Raw genomic sequence first — 19,273 nt, forward strand, 5'->3', positions numbered from 1 at the left:
ACTGTCTATAAGCAGTACCAATCCTATATACAGTCTATAGGCAATATATAGATTTATGACCATACACTTTTAGTAAACTGTTGTTTATACAGTGTCTATAGACTGGATGGACAAAACGAAATATTTATAGGAAGGCAATGGAGTCCATAAAAAATTTATAGGCTGTCAATTGAACATTTTGTTAGGTCAGCGGAGCTTTTGTCTAGGGGCCCCGACCACCCGCCTCCTGGGAATTGATCAGCTAAATAAATATTTCTCTCTCTCCCTATTGTCTGCTCCGCTGTTCAGACAGCTGCTTCTTCGAGAGATTAAGCGCTCTGCCTATCGAGGAACTAGCGAGCACTAAATGAGACGATTTAGGTTTTAGTGAGGTTAGGAGAAGAGATGAATGATTTAAAGTCCTAAAGACCAGGCATGCACTATGCTATTGTGGTCTAACGGACCGGCGACAACTATGCGTGGGTGTCCTGATCAATCACGATATCGCTGGATACATACAGGAATACTGCAGTATTAATGAGCAGGTGGTAGTTATCGTAACACAGCTTGATAAGAGGTATATATTGAAGTTTGTGCAGGCGTATGCACCTATATCCAGTAATGGAAACGAGGTAGTCGAATAGTTCTATTGAAACATTGGAACCACCAATGAGTCGAACAAAAATCAGCACACTGTCCTGATAGACAACTTCAAAATCAAGGTACTCAAAAAGAAGGCAGGCGACCATGCAGTGGGGCACTACGGCATACATTCTAGCAATAGAAATGAGAAATAAGTACAGTTGGCAGAGCGAAATAGTTTGCGCATCATGACTAATTTCTTCCGCAAATGGGAGAACGAAATATGTATTCGCAACAGCCCGAATGGCGAAACTAAAAATTAAATAGACTATATTTGCTAGCATCTTGGCTTAGTACACAATGTGGAGGTGCTCGGCTATGGGAGAGTTAGTTAGCTTAGAGTGATTAGGTATCGGGCAACGTCGCATTCAGAAAACGAGTAAGAACGAAGCCAGCAAATCAACTTGAGTTAATAGGGAAAGTACAAGAACTCATGATCTCGCTGAAGAGTAAATATTCCAGTATAACGGAGGTTGATGTCCTTTGTGCTTAGGTGGTTTGTCATTATAAAAGAAATATATTACTGAGTGCGCATGACATATAGGAGGTAGGGTAGCTAGGCAGCACACTGGAAACATTGTCGGAAGAGGACACTATGATTAAGAAACGATCAAGTATGAAAGCCTCTAACCTCTTCTCAAATACAGTATAGGTGCCAAAACTGTAAAAGGTAATGAATATGCGTAAGGTTAACGACATAAGGCAGTTAATGTGGAAAGACTCGAACAAGCTTTAAAAAAGGCAGGCAGTCTAAAGCAGTCAAGAGAGAATTAGTGATCGAGAATCATCGGATGTATGCACCTCAAGACGGACAGGGCACTTTCATTACAAATACGGCGAAGATAGGTAAAATAGGCGCATGATTCAGGACATATATCTAAGGAAGGCAAAATAAACCAGCTGTTAATGAAGAAGCCAGGGGTGTAGATTAAGTGGACATAATGTCTGTAAGGAAAGCGGAAGTAATGCTCTTGGTCAAAATCTTTCACAACAGAAGGAAAGTGACAAAATACGAGCAATCAGGAAGGATGTCAGGAAAGAAGACAATTCCTCTAGGCCTGTTCACCGCGCCTTTACGGGAGGCATTCAGAGAACTTGTTTTGGCATATTAGCGAATAAGACTTATTGAAGAATAACTTAATTATATGTGGTTCTCTCATGGCATTCTCTTGCTAAGTAACTCAGGGGACCAATCGCAGAGCACGATCGAGGACCGAAACAAGCAATGCAGAGCGGTCGGTTTAAAAATGATAATCGAGAAAACTAAGGTGGCTCTTCAGCATTCCAGACATTGAACAGCAGCTTGCACTCGGCAGCAAATTACATATAAAACCACGCCTGTGCCTGAACAACAAAACAATTGCCTCCTGTGCAATATGCCGGAGACCACTGACCATTGCCATATTCTATGCAGTGATGCTATGTTCTTCTAGGACATATAAAAACGAGCGCTTAGGAAAGGCATGGAAATCACACCCTACAGCATTCGTTTTTGAGCGGTGTGTAAAACTGTTGTGCCTCGTGATCTCATTATGCTGATTACGACACAAGTTCGCTTAGGTGCGGGGAGTACATGCTACCCTGGAAGAGTCGCATATCTGGATTTCATCTCTGAGATCCATGCGTGCGCCTCCCAGAATTTTGATGTTTGGGAGGGCGCGGACGTTTGGGTGTATGCCGGGCTCCTATTATTCAGTCCGGTGTTTTGTAGCATGAGCACATTTTAAGATTTTTCTTTTCGGCAGTTTATCCATGCAATAAAGAAAGTGCTCTGCGTGGCCTAGTCCGTAACGTGCCTGCCTGATGGCCGAAGGGCCGTAACTTCTGGTCCCATCTCAATATTGCAGATGTTTTTCTTTCCGTAAATTAGTTACCTTATAAAGTTAATTAGTTTCAGACATGCGCCGACTATAAATGCATATCAGAATTCCTCTTTTCACTTATTTTAATTTAAAACATCCACACAAGATACGAGTTTTTCGACACGCATGACGGGGTTTGTGCGAAGTGGAGTTCTGGCAAGTAGGTAATTCATGATTCACAGATGGGCCTAGCTCGAGACAATCCTCGTCTGTCTCGCACTAGACCCACTTGCAAATTGTGACGGGGTTTCTGGCCACAATGCCGACGTCGCTTGTTCCGCTGAACGCCAGCCGTAGAGGTCTCTCTATAATAAAAAATATTCCCTTATACTGCTCGGCTTCGGTTACTCTTGGCTTCGTTCGAAGGAATAGCATTTTTTTTATTTTGCAGCCGTAAAAACAGTGCATGGTATGTGTACCGGAAGCTAACCGCATGGCGACATATTTATCGAAACTAGAGATAATCATTAGAACGAAAGTTTAGTTACGATTAGGTACTTGACTTATGCAGAGACAGACGTAACATGTGTGCGTTCGGAGATAACGTTTACGCGCAGATATAGTGCAAGAAGAATTGAAAACTTTTGTAAGAGTATAATTTTGATGCATATCATTGTTATTGTCTGTGCCCAAAAGTAAACCGTAAATTTTTCCATGTGCATACTGCAAGGGGTATACTATATAATCAAGGAATGGTTTAATGCTCCGGTTTGATGGTTGATATGCTACTGCAAAAAGGAAACTCGCTTCATACAACTACCAATTCATAATCTAATCTTCGGTGACAACACTTACACCATCTATATACGCACAACTAAATTTTCCGAGAAAAAAAAATGACGCACATAACCACTGTTTTTCTTTTCGCTCGAAGGAAAGGGATCTGCAGTTTTACATTGTAAAACAGTCACAGGCATCATAGATCTATGTATCAGAAAGTATAAATGTTGTAAACTAAAAAGTAAACTTCTTCAGCAAAAAGAACAAAATCGTCCTGTTTATTTCGAACTCACTGAATATTATTACGTACAAACGAAATACAGCCTTGTGAATTTTGTGACAAAGCGTTTACGTTATCTGGAGAATCGTAATGGTCAGCCATTGAAGTGTTACGAATGCAACAATACACGATTACATGGCAACCCATTGAGGTTTCAAAAACCACCCTATTATAGTATGATGCGAGGATTATGACACCTTTCCATTACAGTGCCATTCCTACTGAAAATCATTGTTTTGTCCAAGTTCTTAGCACTACGGAGCAACCACCTTTTGAACTCGGCAAATTATTTTTACTGAGAAATTCTATCGAGACCTTCTCAGGTCTTGCATTTGATGCAAAATTCCAAGAACAATGACAAGTGTGCTGCTTGATTGAGCTGGAAGTCTGTGCAAGGCGGCCACCTTGCCCGAATCTCACTCGGGAAGCTCAGCAGTACGAGCTACTTCGTTCACAATCGAGAGTAAGTTTTCGACCAAATTTCCAGTCTTATCTTAAATCTCAAACGTGTATTGCTCACCAGTAATGAAGCATTGGAAATAGCGCGCCACAATTGTCTTAGGGCACTCTGGGCCTCCGAAACGGATCCTCTTCTTCGGAAAATGTAGCGGTAGCTGCATGGCTGCCACTATGTGCACTCGCCTCCCAGGAGATGTTGGGCATTGTCGTCAAGCATCTAGTGTTTTCCCAGAAGCACTTCCATTATAACATTAATATAGCCCACAACAACTATCTTTCGTTGAGCTTTGCCACTGCTGCATATTCCTGCTCTGCATTCATGTGTTCCTCCATGAACACACTCAACTCTTCAAAGTAATCAATTTTTATGTGAGGGAAATGCAATGTTCCGCTCACTTTCACAGGACATTTCCTCCTGTGGTTTTTACATGCCTTCTACAGGACAAATGCTCACCTGTCACTTTCACCTGTCGCACGTACTCTACGTCAGCAGAGCTGTTCACTTACAAAAAATGCTCTCCTATATATCCTACGCGTAACAGCTGGGCGAAGTTATATCAGCAGACTCAAAAGCAGCCCTTCAAGACGTGTCAAGCGTGCTTAGCAAAGACAAATTACCAGCCAATACCCTGAAACGCTGGATACCTACGTCACACACCAAGCGTCGCAAGCCGCTCTATGCGATTGCGATGGATATCGGCACACTTGTGCATTTTTGGCACGGTAAAGCCAAAGCGACCAACAAAACCTTCCAGCTCCGAAGCTTGAACTACCTAGTCCGACCCTTTACTAAATGCGATGCATCGCTAAAGGCTAAAAAATACAGTTATGAAGAAAAGGTTGGGCTGTGTAACATTTCACTGTGCATTTACTCATGCTAATGACTCACCGTACAACTTAATCTAGACCAACGTTGACTTCCTTGCAATCTGAAATCTGTCAACCACCATCTCCGAGAGAAAGCCGAGTCCACAACCAGCTTCTGGCACCGCTTAGGCCTTGACACTCACAGAACTGTAGCTGAGTTGAAACAGTGCAGCACATTTTGCCACAATGCTGAGCCAACCTTTGTTATCTAATATTGAGGCCAGCTATAACGTGATCCGCCGTTCGCGCTTACGTGATTTCAGTTTCGTGCCACATGTCGAACCGAATTTTCATGGCAGTGTTCAACTCATGTTCGATTCGGTGCATTCACCATTCGATTTATATTCGATTCGGTTACAACCTACATTACTCGTATTCGATTAAAGAGCAAATCTACACTATTTTTGTTCGATTCAGTTTTCAATAGACAGTAGTCGCACAATGCCAACTTTAAAGCACAATAGACACCTATTTTTATTGCGCGTTTCCTTCTATCAAACGATGCATTACGCATTAGAATACCTGGATTACTTTGTGGTATTTGGCTAAAACCGCTAAATAATTTATATTTAAATTTATTCTCTCATGCTGTTTCGGTTTCGGTTTCATCGACTGAACGACGACTGTGACGTTAATTTGATATTTTGGTCACGTGATCTACTACAAAAACTGTTAGGTAATCGCTGATGTGTAGTTTTAAATCCCTACGACTTTTAATTATGCCTCTTTCATGACCTGTAATGACAAAAAATGACCTGTCATGGATTATATTAGTTTTTCTACTGGATTACACGACCAAAGCATCAACTTGGCGTCATAGTTGTCGTTCGGTCGATGAAACCGAAACCGGAACAGTATCAAGAAGAAATTCAATTATAAATTATTTAGGAGCAGTAAACGACTACCACAGGGTGCTCCATGTTTATCAGTGTCTAACGCATCGTTTGAAAGAAGACACGCCAGCAAAAATTTGGTTTCTATAATTGCTTAAATAACATATACCAAGACCAACATGACGAATGGAATTCCTCTAAGGCAACTACGTAATCTGGCATCGTAGAGGAAAGTAGACGCTGAAAGAGATCGCATGTAAAGTGTGAAGAAAGGCTGTAAATTCTTACTCAAAGCGACAGAGAGGCCGGTATGAACAGCGCAGAATATAAAAGTGAGAGAACTTTTCCGCAGCCTGTACAAAGTGAGGTATAATTTGACACTTTCTTGCGCGATACACAAAGTAGCGTGTCGTACAGTCGGTCGGCAATTATGTCTCAATTCTCCCCTTTTTCAAAGAATCTAGCATCTCTAACGCGTAGAAGCAACATCCGTATTAACATATAACCACTCGTAACACAAAAGAGCAAAGACAGGACGTGACTTCGCAAACAAGCTTCTGTCTAATTTACAGCCTCTTCAGGATCTCTCCTTCTTTTCAAACATCGTAAGCTTCTATCGTGCACATATTTCTTAATCTACCTTACTGGGCAATAAGCGAGCGTTTTCTAATTTCATTACAATTTCTGAATTTTACCGATTAAGTAAAGTCACGGCCCAACGAGGAATCAACTTGGGTTTAGGAAACCATATTTTTTTGCAAATTTATATGTATATATCTCCGTGAAGCTGGATTATTCTGGACAGTACACTTTGCTCGAATGGGCATGATTCCTGTCAGATATCCTTCTGTTGGTGGCATTCGCTGCCTTCGAAGCGTCCGATGCAGGCTGCGTAGGCCATGACGTAGGGAATGTACGTCTGATCGTGGACACCGTCGAAGAGGTGCGACCATGGCCCCTGAGCGTAGACGGCCACATCCTCGCCTCCGTGAGCAGCTACACGAAGGGGAAAGGTCGCCTGCTGTTCAAAGTCGATATGGGCTGCGCAGAACAGAAACATGATCGTAGTCGACTAAGAGCAGGTGACTAATGGTCTGCCCTCCAAAAACAAACAGGAATGGCTTTCACGCAGGCGACAGTTAACAAGGTATCATGTTTAGTGCAACGATAGAAAACAGGTAATGTTCTCATATTATTTCGAGGTGGTTAGAGTTTCCTGGTTACTGTCCGAGGTAGCAGGAAGTGTCCAGTGGGCGCACTGAAACGTTTCTAAGGATGCACTGCCGGTTTAATTGAAATGCGAACACTGTCATCATTCAGGATTGATAATTTCTGTCCTGTCCCAGCCTTTGCTCCACGCACTGCATAGCTAACGATAGTTGCCTTGCTAGGGTATTCTCAACATTGAGCGTTTCCGAGTTCAAGACCAAGCGTGTGTGGTGGTACGCTTAGAGGCACCCAGTCTGCTGGTATTCCTAAAGAGAAAAGAGGCATTCCTTGCTTACCAGAAAACGTTTGAAGCCTTGCGAGAAAGCAAAGTAGCAAGACAAAATATCACAGATATAGTGCATTCACCACTGTTGTCAAAAAATGCTAAAATTGGCTCCGCGCACACTTCCTGCTCGGCATATGCGGCTGTAATCGAGTGTTCATAAATGTTTCTTCAAGCAACATATGAATGCTGTGAAGTATGCATTTGTGTATTCTGTGTTTGCAATAAGCTTAAAGATGAAACGCTCAGATATATTCTGTGTTCATTGGCCCAGAAAACCCAAAAATGCCAGCACAGCACCCTATCTCGTTTTTTGAAAGTGTCCTCTTCCAGGCTCTTTTTACGCTAAACCTACATATTACTCCGACTGATCACCACTTCATTGGGGCCGAGTTAGGCGAGACATACTGCACAGGTGGTGATCCTCCTCACCACGCAGGCAGTTTTGTTGTCTGCTACACCTTTAGGATGGCTTCTCAGCGCAGGGGATTCAGTTCTTCGTTTTCCGAGTCGATCGGTAGAAAGAAGGCAGCCGAAGAATGCAGCGGCCGTGTTTATTGCCTGAACTTAATTCCGCAGCGAGCCTAGAAAGACCGGCGTCAGCAACATTGCCACGCCGTACTTGGCGGTCATCACAGTAAGACCACGCGAACTCTTCGCTGTGCACTTAGGCGCCGCAATGAGACTTCATGAAGACGAGCATACGCGATCGAGAACAGTCTTCAGCATAAAGAAAATACATGCGTGCGGTAGTGACGATTCATCAGCGATAGCATCGCGCCGAAGGAACGTGACGCTATACGGCTCACTCAATATTACGAAGGAAACTATGACACTGTCTACCTCGGGCGACAAGACAAAAACACTCTTAGAAAAAGCAAAATTAACGCATCCTGCAGGCTATACATGGCTAACCCTCTCATGGGTAATTTCAGGCTATGGCGTTCCGGCGCTAAACTCGAGCTGGCATGTTAGATCGCTTGTGGACGGCGGTACTTCGTAACAGGCAAATTTGCAAAACGCCTACGTCGTGGTTCACGCACCGGTGAAGCCTGAAGAAATCAGAGCTTATCTGAAGCCATCAACCTAAGCATTTCTCATAGCCGACGGTGTAGCTCGCCCTCGAATTATTTCGATAGGTGCAACTTTTTAGCTCTGCTAATTTTTCAACATCTCAGCAGCAAGAGGAATTTAGGTGGGTGCAGAAGGAAACTTACAGGTCTCCTCTAGAGTCATATTCTTCAGTGGTCTCGCCCCTTGCGGTCCTTCGGCGTAAGAAAGCACGGTGTACTCAACTGTGGCGCTCTTCGTGGTATTCCCGGCAAACCCTGTGAAGGGTTAAAGAGCACGCTCGGACACTGCCATTGAAAAGAATTACCTTCAGCACAAGATTTCATGCTTCACGGACAAATCCACCAGAAAGGAAGCTGTACTCAGGTCGAATGATTACACATAAAGATTTGTATCCATAAGCTGCACAGCTACCTCTAGTGCACCCTCTAGTGGGCGTGGCTCCATGCTCACCTTCCACCTGCGAGCCTTCACCCGCCACCCACACATCAACCTCCACTCCAGAAGGTTTTCACTTGCCGTCCAACCACCTCAACCCACCATCCAAGTCCACCCTGCAAAATCTTCTACCCACCAGAAGCCCGTTCAAAAGTGGAACGAAAACGCCAGAGAGACGCAAAATTTGAAGATGCAGTGAGAAGGCGATCGGTGTAAATGAGAAGGTCTAAGCAATACTACGAGCACAAATTTTCCAAAAAAATCGTACAATCGCTGTGCATTTTTATTGGTGTGTCTCTCTTTTGCCTAGAAATTACCGAGGCAAAAAGCGTCTGACGAGTTTTTGGCTTTACCAAGAGCTGTTTCTAAAAGCGGGGCTCTAAGCAAACGCGTCATAAAATAGCTGCTTGGAACGTAGTCACCTTTATCTGCGCGCCTCAAAAAATCAGGTGCATAATCTAAAGCTGGGCAGTGACAAAACTTATGTTTGTGCCCTTGAGTGCTCATAATTCACATCAGTGCCGAAGGTTTGCCGTCTACGACACGAACAAAATTTTCCCTTCACTGCCTAATAATCCGCCACAATTAGACGAGGACATCTTTCTAAGTCAGCGTTCGTTTAACTTAAACCTCGCCATGCCATTGATGCTGTTTTATCTGCAGGCAGTTCACTAAGGCCAATTTGTCGTACACAGAAAACGTTGGGTACCAAATAAGATACACACCCAAAGACCAACGGAGTGTGTGCCCTCGATTCCCATCAGCGCCATCTTTGAAGGACTGGACCCTGAAATATTCTAAAGGTTTTAATTTGAAGCTGCATGCCTCTGCTAAAAGTCTTTAAATGGTTGAAATTGCCCTTATAAGCTTCATGTAAAACCCCTCTCCGAGGAAGAATAACATGTAGACGATTTTAGAGAACAAAGTGTGATCACTATTAGCTTTTTTTTCAATCGTAATAGAATCTCTCATCTGTTCGCTATTCCTCTTCATGGAGAGTAAGGAAGCACACTGATGCCACGCGGCTTGTATTTTTTTAATGAACCACTGGCGGCTGAAATACAACCGGAGCCCTTCCTTGCGGTGTGTTCGGTAGCGCGCAGTGTTCGTTTATGCAAAAATGAGCTATCATAATTGCATTTCTTATGTTGTCACGTGCTTGTGATGGCAGGGACGACAGTAGGCAGCAGATAATAATGCTGATGCAGAAATCATTGGTTGCTGGAGGAATCCTTGCCTAGAAACGGAAAAACATTCAAGCAGAAGAGAGAGCAGCAAGTGCCCTGGGCGGTCGTTAAGAATGCTTTTCGCACTTGGCCGTGCTCAGTTTGAAGGCAGCAGCGAAGTTTCGGGATAAGACCCTTAAGCATCGACATCCAACTGGAACATCGTGGAAACAGCCACGCACGACTCTCATTTTTCTAGAATGTTCCGGTCGCATCTCGTGTATTTAAAACGGTGATTCGGCCTTCCGCCAACGACGATAAACAAAGTATATATGAAATAAATAAAACAACAACAATAAGAAGAGCTTCACCGGATTACCACTGCAAGTGTAACCGATGTCAACTCCGGTCGGTCTCACTCAGTGGCGTGCTACTTTTTCGCTATTGGCGCAATTACTGACTTGCCATTTATGTGGGGTTAGTTTTCGTTCCTTTATATTCGAGATTCATACTGTTGACGGAGCCTGCCTGTTATACTTGTGGCGCAGGCAGAGGCTTTTTTTTTCTTTTTTTTTATGCCTCACCATATTATATGTCGACGGAGCCTCTGCCAAAACGTGCAAGAACAGTTTGACGAAGTCTGGGAGCCCGTGACAGACACGAACGGCGGCAATATAATCAAGCCTTGCTAATATTTTAAAATTTTAGCGCTTTTTAACAAATAAGAACCGAAGCAAGAGTAACATGACTACGCGAAGCATTATTAAAAACTAAGTTACCATTCCAATAAATATGGCAATACTACAGTAAACCATGATGGACAAACGAAAAGAACAAAATAAGAGCTTTTTAGACTGATTAAAATTGTAGAACTGCACGATGGTAATTGCAGTTCAACATGGGTCAGTGTGGAAAAAGTGAGCGCAAAATTTTATCTCCTAGTGTAGCATTTCCTAGCCTGAAATTATGAAGCTTATTTAATAGTACTGGTACAAAATAGGTTAAACACTGCGAAACGTAATTTGTTTTCTGGCTCGGAATTCCTTCTTTTTGGGAGGCACTTCTAAGACAGGTATTATAATGTGGTGCTAAATTCGATAGATACATTAAATTGCGCTGATATTTTCTTTAGCAAGGTATGACTGCTAGAGGAGACGGTGGTTATAAAGACACTGAATATTGATATCCGAGGCTGATGAAAAACTCGTTTCGAAGCTTGTAAATACGCTACTTTGTTTATGCAGCGTTTGGCTTGTTTTTATCTAAATTCAGAAGTGCGGCAATGCTTCTTCAGTCGTTGTTCCCGGACCAAAGGTGCAGTAATTAAGGCTCAAGCGAAAAAGGCCATGTTAAATTTGCACCTGAGAAGTGATGGCGAAGAGGTGCCGGATACGGATCACGGCGCCCACAGATGAGGACAGTTTTTTAGCCTTTTGTTCAATATAGCTATCCCAAGTCATCTTGCTTCATATTGTAACACCCAATATTTTCTTGTTTTATGATGCTGATGTGATAAACAGGAAATTGTAACCCATAAACCGCACGTCCATCCTTTAGCCTTAGACAATGGAATGAAAAGTCTGCGAATCCTCACTGCTTATACGAGCGTGAGTTAAATGTGGCAAAGTATTCAGAGGGAACGCTGAAAGGCCCAGATTTTAGTGTTACCAATGGATCTCTTGGTAATTTCTTGTAGCGAGAAAGGACAAGGAACTAGAACACTTGCGAAGCATTGCAAAAAAGGCTCTTACACAACATATGCCTCACTGTAACCGAAAGACTCTCAAGGCAATCATATTCATGACTCTGTGAAAATGTATTTTTTACAAGGTTGCAATTTTGGTTTCTGTTCGTCATACTGATAAACGAAAGCTTGAAATTTAGACTTTTTACTGCAGAAAGCTTTTCATCTTGTGGCATTTCGCTAGCACACGTGTAGTGCCGCTTGTTTTTAAACCTATTGGCATGCGGATCTTCGCAGGAAGCGTGAGCTGAAGGGACTGACAACGGAGAGGCTTACCGAAGATGTTAGTTCCCCGTGGTGGATACCCAGCAATAGTCATGGTGTGAGAGTGGTCGGCAGTTACCACAATCAGGGATTCCTCTTTTGGCAGAATCATGGCCGCTTTGTTAACTGCTTCATCAAACTCGAGGGCCTCTTGCAATGCAAGCTGAGCGCGTGTAATGTGGTGACCGTGGTCAATGCGTGCGCCTGCGAGTAAAAAATAGTAAGATAGTGGAGAGTATAGAAGTTTTTCAAAGGCTTCTTAGTGAGGCCAGAAAGAAGCAAGTGCACCAGATTAACAGCTCACGAAATCTTCGGAATTGCCGCGAACAGTATGCAGCCGATTCCGAATTTTTGCCCTAAAAGCGACAAAAAGCTGCAGCTGCAGTGCTGGTATACAGATTTGAGAAGAGGCGAAACATGCAGACAATGCATTCTGGCACAAAATATTATTTGTGCTGTTAAAGGTTTCGAACACAGTTGTGAAACCATAGTTGTAAACACGTTGCGAAAAGTGCCAGTGCAACAAAAAGATTTTAGAAAAAAAGCGTCTCCAGGCGAGCGAAATACCGTATGTTGTAGCTCAAGCATTCGCTTGCCAGAACTTCAGACCTCAGCTGCTTTGACTACTGGAAAAACGGGCCGCTCACCTCACCTCGTGCCGGAGAAAATAAATAAGTTAGCCATGACACATCCTGACCATGCTGCTCGCGCCATTCAAATAAATCACCATCATCACGAACTCTTTTATTCATTTGAGTAAAACAATGACCTTTCGACTAAGAAAAATTAAACTAGGAAATGCTTTTGCGCTGGCATGCGACCCCGCAACGTGAAGATCTTGAAGCGGTGTTGAGTTGTGGTTGTACTATTAAAGGCATCCCCTTCGCTAAGATGGACGGACACGAGACCTATTGCGCTGTATGTCTAATGGTGCATAATAAGACGAAGTAAGTACGTTAACTCCTCTGGTAGAGCGACCTCGTCAGTGTTGGTACTTCCGGCGAATTCAATATTAAAGTTTCCTGCTTATGCTATGCCAGTGTAGCACACAGCAACAGGCAAGTATTATCTTAAAAGAGGTACACTGTAGTCCAGGCATCACCTCCTTTTGCGAAACTTTTCCACCAACATGGAATGAGAGGAGGTAACCCGCATGGCTCTACTACCAGCAGGCATTTCTGATAAACACTTCGATATAATGTTTTATTTTGTGATTTGAAGTTTTCCCTCTCCTCACCTTGAACTCTTTTAGGATGTAGCACTGTAGGCTGGGGGCCATTTGATAGGAATATTGTCACCGAGAAACGGTTTGCGTACGCAGGGCAGGTTTACTTGGTTCCCTTATACGCGCAAAACGATGTTGGGACACGTAAGGCAGCAGACAGCTCGAGAGATGAAGACGACAAAACTTGTAGCCCCGAGATGGCTCAAGGCTTGCCAACTGCTAGGAATTACAGTTTAGCCGCGACACGGTGCGTCTAGAGGGGTTAGTAGTGTGGCATTAATCCCCCTCTCTGAAAAACACCGACTCGGTGCGGCAGCAATGGTAGGCAGGACCACAAGGGTAGTCGCATATGTCTGTCATGCGGTGTAGACACGCGCAAGGTGCTAGTGGGAATGGTACGACTTCATCCGGGCGACGTGGAAAACTTCGGAGGTCGGCCGTCTAGAAGAGCGAACTGTTCCCTAGGGGAGAACCTCGTAGGTGACTTCACTGAGTAGGCGAAGCACCTTTTAGGGGCCAAAGTATCGCCGTAGAAGCTTCTCAGAGCGCCCTCACATGCGGATTGGGCTCCACACCTAGACTTGTTCGCCGGGCTTGTAACGCACATTTCGCTGGTGGAGGTTATAGCGCCGAGCGTCGTGGACTCAATGTCGAGCGATTTGGCGGGCGGCCTCAGCGTAAAGAACGAATTGGGCAGCACTCATAACAGAGGAGGTGGTGTTAGCTGGAAGGAGCACTGCATCCAGCATGGTTGTAGCTTCGCCACCATGTACTAAAAGGAATGGAGTGAAGCGTGTCGTTTCCTGGGCTGCTGTATTATAGGGAAATGTGGAGCAACGTATATGGCATCCCAGTTCCAGTGATCCGCGTCTATATACATGAAAATCATATCGGCGATCGTCTTAGTGAGCCGTTCTGTGAGTCAAAAGAGCTACTACTGGGACTAGTTGGAAACGCATCCTTGAAGGTATTGGTGAGCGCTATCAAAATACGGAAGAGGACGAACACACAGGAAGAAGCGCTTCGTCCGGTGTGTTCGTCCTTTTTCGCATTTTGATAGAGCTCACCAATACCTTCAAGGACGTTCGGTGAGGCCGTTCGTTTGAGGGTGATAAGCAGTTGTTCGGTGGTGACTTGTGGCGCTCAGGCGAATAACCTCCTGCGTGAGGGCCGAGGTGAACGCTGTTCCCCTTCTAGTTAAAACGATGGTTGGTGCACCGTGACGAAGCACAATGTTTTGAATGAAAAAGTTCGAAATTTTGTCAGCGGTACCACGTGTAAGAGGCTTAGTCTCACAGAATCGGCTGAGGTAGTCAATGGTGACCGCAATGTAGCGGTTACCCAGCGAGGACTCTGGAAATGGGCCGAGTAAGTTCATGGCGACTAGGTGGAAGGGGACCTGAGGCAGATAAATAGGATGCAGTAGGCCGGCTGGCTTAGACGCCGCCGACACTCGCGGAAAGTTCTTACGTAACGCTTAACAACTGCAGCAACCCTGGGCCAGCAGTTCTTTTGCCGTATCCGTGCAAAAGTTCGACAAAAACCCAGGTGACCAGAATATTGATAATCATGGCACGCCTGCAGGACTTCGTCGCCAAGGGCCCTGGGAACGACGAGTAGATAGACAGCTTCCGTAGGGCATTAGTTTTCCTTATATCGGATGCCGTTGCGTAAACAGAACGACGACACTCTGCGCGAGAAGTTTCGCGGGAAAGACTGAGCGCTTCCTTCCAGATACTCAATGAGAGACCACAGTTCACGGTCTTCTCTTTGGTGTTGAATGAGAATGGACGTAGAGATGGCGCCAAGAAAAACAGAATAGTTGTTGGGGTCACATCGGGGGTCCTCGATATGAGCCCGAGACAAACAGTCGGCATCACTGTGCTTCCTACCAGACTTATAGACGATGGTGACATCGAATTCCTGAAGTCGAAGCCTCCAGCGTGCAAGCCGTCCCTAGGGATATTTGAGGTTCACCAGCCAACAAAGCGAGTGGTGGTCATTAACGATCCTGAAAGGGCGGCCGTATAAGTACCAGCGAAATTCGGTCACTGCCCACACAATTGCCAGGTATTCCTTTTCGGTGGAGGAACACTTCGCCTCAGATCGTGATAAGGGGAGAATCGCGTATGCGATTACGCGTTCGAGTCCATCCTTCAACTGCACAAGGACCGCACTTAGGCCGATGTTGCTGTCATCTGTCTCCAGTGTCGGCTGACTCATCGAAGTGTCAAGGATGGACGTACTTTGGAGGCGAGCTCGGAGGTGTTCATAGGCCTGCTGTTGCTCAAGGCTCCAGAAAAACGGTTCAGAATCTCCCGTTTGTCGGGTGAGGTGCTCAGCGATCTGGGAGAAGTTCTGCACAAAACGCCGATAAAAGGCGCAGAGACCCAGAAAGCTGCGCAAACTTCGCTCATCGGCAGGCACAGGAAAAGCAGCCACGGCGGCTGTCTTATCAGGGTCGGGGCTAACCAATTTAGCACTCACCATGTGGCACAGAAACTTCGACTCTTCAAAAGCGAAGTGGCCCTTTTCGGCATTTTCGGCTATTTCAGATCGGCAAGAATGATGTCCATTATCCCCTGGAAGGTTGAAAGGGAGCACCCGGAATTCGTACAGACCGCCCGGTGTAATAAAGGCGGTTTATCGCAGTCGCGTCCGTCCAACTCGATTTTCAAATAGCCGTCGGTTAAATCTAGCGATGAGAAGTACGTGGCGTGGCGCAGCGGGTCCATGGAGTCATCAATGCGCGGCAGAAGATAAACATCGTTTTTTTACTTTGTTTAGACGTCTCTAATCAACGCAGAACTGTAGAGTTTCATCTTTCTTTACTACGAGAACAACAGGCGACGCCCACAGTCTCGCCGACGGCTGTATCACGTCGTCCTGGAGCACTTTTTGAACTTGGTGGCGAATGGCATCACGCTACTTCGAAGAGATCCCATAAGGCGGCTGACATAACGGCTGCCGGTTAGCGTCAACTATATTTCGGTGCTTTGTGAGCGGTGTCTGCATAAGCTTTGAGGTCGAGGCAAAGCAGTCGCAGAAAGAATGGATAACGTTTTCCAGGCAGCGTTTCTGATTAGACGAAAGGTTCGGATTCACGTCAGTTTTTATGGGTTACTGGGATATCGGCCGACACCAGTCGGTCACAGCACTTCGTTGTCGTTGAGGTCGTCGGTTGAGGTCGTGCTCAGTCGGTTCGTCGATTTCGGTAGAAACCAGACGGCCACAGCGAGTAGTCGTGGAGATCATGAGGTCAAGTAGTCGTCGGTCGGATCGTAGCCAGAGATCCTCGTGTGGAGGCTCTTGACTTGGCCCATTAGCGGCGGCCGTGCCCCCGGAGGACGCCGTCTTCAGTTTTCCTGATATCGGGACGTGCCTCTGAACTGGCCAGAAGACGAGGGGCGGCTTGGCGAAGAAAACCGCCTTGGATATTGCGACCGGAACTGGCGTCACTGCGAAGTCGATGGCTGCACGTTATAGGACAGATACTCCTCGATATCCCGCAGCCGTTCTCCGTAGCGTGGCCGAGGTGCGTCAGGTGGAAACCCCCTTAAGCCCATTCTGAGGTAGGGGCAGTGACGGAGGATGTGGCCGGGTTCCCCGCAGTGGTAGCAGAGTGGCCTATTGTTTGACGTAGGGCAAACGTACGCTTTTCTCTTGGCGGACCGGGACTCCTGCGGTACGGCGGGTGCAGTTGCAATTGGATACCGGGGTGACGGATAAGGGGTGACGGGGGAAAAGGCTTGCACCACTGACCCAGGACGGCTTTGTAGTCCTTCGCTGTATGTCATCACATAGGGCGCCGGCTGCGGAGCTGGCGGCTGCTCAATAGCTCGCCGGACTTCGTCTCGGACCACGTCCGGTATGGTAGCGACGCTGGCCAGTGGAGCTTCGAAGCGAATTTTCTCGAGTTCCTCGCGCACCAGGCTCCTCACAAGCTCTAGAAGCTCCTCAGTGGGTAGCGACGTGGGCGTACAGTGGTGAGCGGCTGCTTCACTAGCCTGACGGCCGTAGTGCTCGCCCCGTTCTGGCAGAGAACGCTTAATGCTTGTTGCCTCCCTGGCAAAGTCAGCCACCGTTCTTGGCGGGCCACATACCAGTCCAGCAAACAATTGTTCTTTTACGCCGCGCATCAGGTGGCGTACCTTCTTGGCCTCGAGCATAGCAGGGTCGGCGTGATTGAAGAATCGCGTCATGTCCTCGATAAACATGGCGATAAACATTGCAAGGCGATTTCAGGAGGCTTCGTAATTCTCCTACCAATCTTGGCCGACTCCTGTAGTGCGAAGTAGACGTTTCGTAGTTTGCGCTCACCATCCCACTCGTTGAAGCCCGCCACACGGTCAACGCTGGCCAACCAGTCTTCGACGTCCTCAAACCTCTCACCGTGGAACGATGGGGACGACCGAGGCGTGTGAAGGACGAATGGCGGGGCATGCGCGGAATGCTGACTTGTCTGGCTATAGTGGACGTCATGGCCCTTACCAATGTTATGATTGGCCAAACTCCGGTTGTAGGCCTCCCAGGCGGAGGTTCGCTTTTGTTGACTGGTGGTGAAGCCACGCGTTGAAAACTGACGTCAAGGGTGTTCTCGAGGTCAGCGTACATGGACCGTACCCACCACTTCCACCAGATATGTCACCGAGAAACGATTGACGTACGCCGGGCAGGCTTACTTAGTTTACTTATACGCGCAAGACGCTGTTGGGACGCACAAGGCAGCAGGCGGCTCGAGAGATGAAGACGGCAAATTATCCAGCCCCGAGATGGCTCAAGGCTTGCCAACTACTAGGTAATACAGTTTAGCTGCGATACGGTGCCACTAGAGGAGTTATTAGTTTGGCAATGTCATCAATGCTGCAAAAACGTTGGCCACTCTGTAATTGTGTATAGTTTTGAGTAAGTCTAGCATGAACTCAAAACCCATGCATTTGGTTGCTTCCTGTACATTTGCACTGCCGTGCGGAGTATATAACAGAGTCCGTGTTCTGCCCTTTGCTCTCCCTATTTTTTTCTGTATTTACTTTTATTTATGTACGCGGATACTTTGTATTCACTTCTCTGCGTTCGAGACTGTAAGGCATTCTTCTTTATGCACATCGCATGTATCCAGGCATGTGTCGCAAGGCTCATGCAGGCTGTGGGTGACTTAGCTGCATCTGGTTTCGTTTATGGTTTCTGGGGTTTTAGCGTCTAAAAGCGACTCAGGCTATGAGGGACGCCGTAGTGAAGGACTCCAGAACTTTAGCCCACCTGAGGTTCTTTAACGACATTTTAAATCGCACATTAAACGGTGCTCTAGAATTTCTCCATCGAAATTCGACAGCCGCGGCCGGATCGAAGCCGCGTCTCTCGGGTCAGCAGTCGAACGCCATAACCACTGAGCCACCGCGGCGGCTGTGCATCTACTACATTACTTAAACGGGCTGTCCTTTTTATCTGCCAAGAGCTGGTCTTTTCGTTGTTTCCCTAAATAATGGCGAATAATGGAGAGTTTTCTTCTCCAGGTAAATCTTCGGCCCAGAAAACAGATTTTCAAGATGCCTTCTGTTGCTTCAGGGCAGGAAGAGGGCACTATATGAAAGAGAGAATTTTCACTGCTTGTATAAAGCTGAAGATCATTATAATTGCGCTCACTGCGCATTTCGGCAAAAGTCTCGTAGCTGTCAGGATGCATTTATTATTGCGAAAGCGTTAGATTTCTCATTGACACGAAAACACGGCAACGCCCAACAAATTTGCAAAACTTTACAATCAAAATAAATTTTCACAAAACTCCACCAAACACGCGATGGGTGAAGAAAGTATGGCGTCAACAAAAGCGGCAAAATTCGAAATGATCACCTGGTATAACCAGTGTACTAGTGCTTAAGACTGCACCAACTAAAAAGGAATAGAATAGAATTCGACTAAAATTTGAATATAATGAAACTTGAATTGGAATAGAACAACAATGAAACTGGAAACAATTTGATTATAGTTACGATAATTTTGTGTTACTCCCACATAAGTTCCTGAAGTGCAGGAAATTTTTATCCGGCACGGCAACTGCGCACAAGATTGCCACGGCGGGCATTTGCGCATAGGAAGCTTGGGCAATCAGCGGTAATCGTGCGTTGTGATAGCACTGCAACCAGGATTGTTAAGCTGACTTTTTCCCAGCATTTTCTTGTTTTTCATCATAATCACGCGTATGCATACATGCACAGAAATAAAAAAAACATT

General features: G+C 45.7%; 1 protein-coding gene across 4 annotated transcripts in view; it reads right to left on the reverse strand.

Moving 5' to 3' along the window:
* Positions 1-5,966: 5,966 nt before the first annotated feature.
* The window catches only part of LOC144123056 (alkaline phosphatase, tissue-nonspecific isozyme-like), a 75,709-nt gene continuing 62,402 nt past the window's right edge, over positions 5,967-19,273 (reverse strand). For 3 of the 4 annotated variants that reach the window (XM_077655969.1, XM_077655968.1, XM_077655967.1), the window contains 3 exons: positions 11,830-12,021; positions 8,352-8,462; positions 5,967-6,683 (listed from right to left, as the gene is read on the reverse strand). In XM_077655969.1, coding sequence (XP_077512095.1) covers positions 6,478-6,683; positions 8,352-8,462; positions 11,830-12,021 — 509 coding nt within the window. In that variant the 3' untranslated portion in view covers positions 5,967-6,477. The remainder of the gene's footprint in view (positions 6,684-8,351; positions 8,463-11,829; positions 12,022-19,273) is intronic. The other variant, XM_077655971.1, reaches the window with a different exon arrangement.

This window comes from Amblyomma americanum, chromosome 3 (assembly GCF_052857255.1).
Source record: "Amblyomma americanum isolate KBUSLIRL-KWMA chromosome 3, ASM5285725v1, whole genome shotgun sequence".
NCBI classification, from domain to species: domain Eukaryota; kingdom Metazoa; phylum Arthropoda; class Arachnida; order Ixodida; family Ixodidae; genus Amblyomma; species Amblyomma americanum.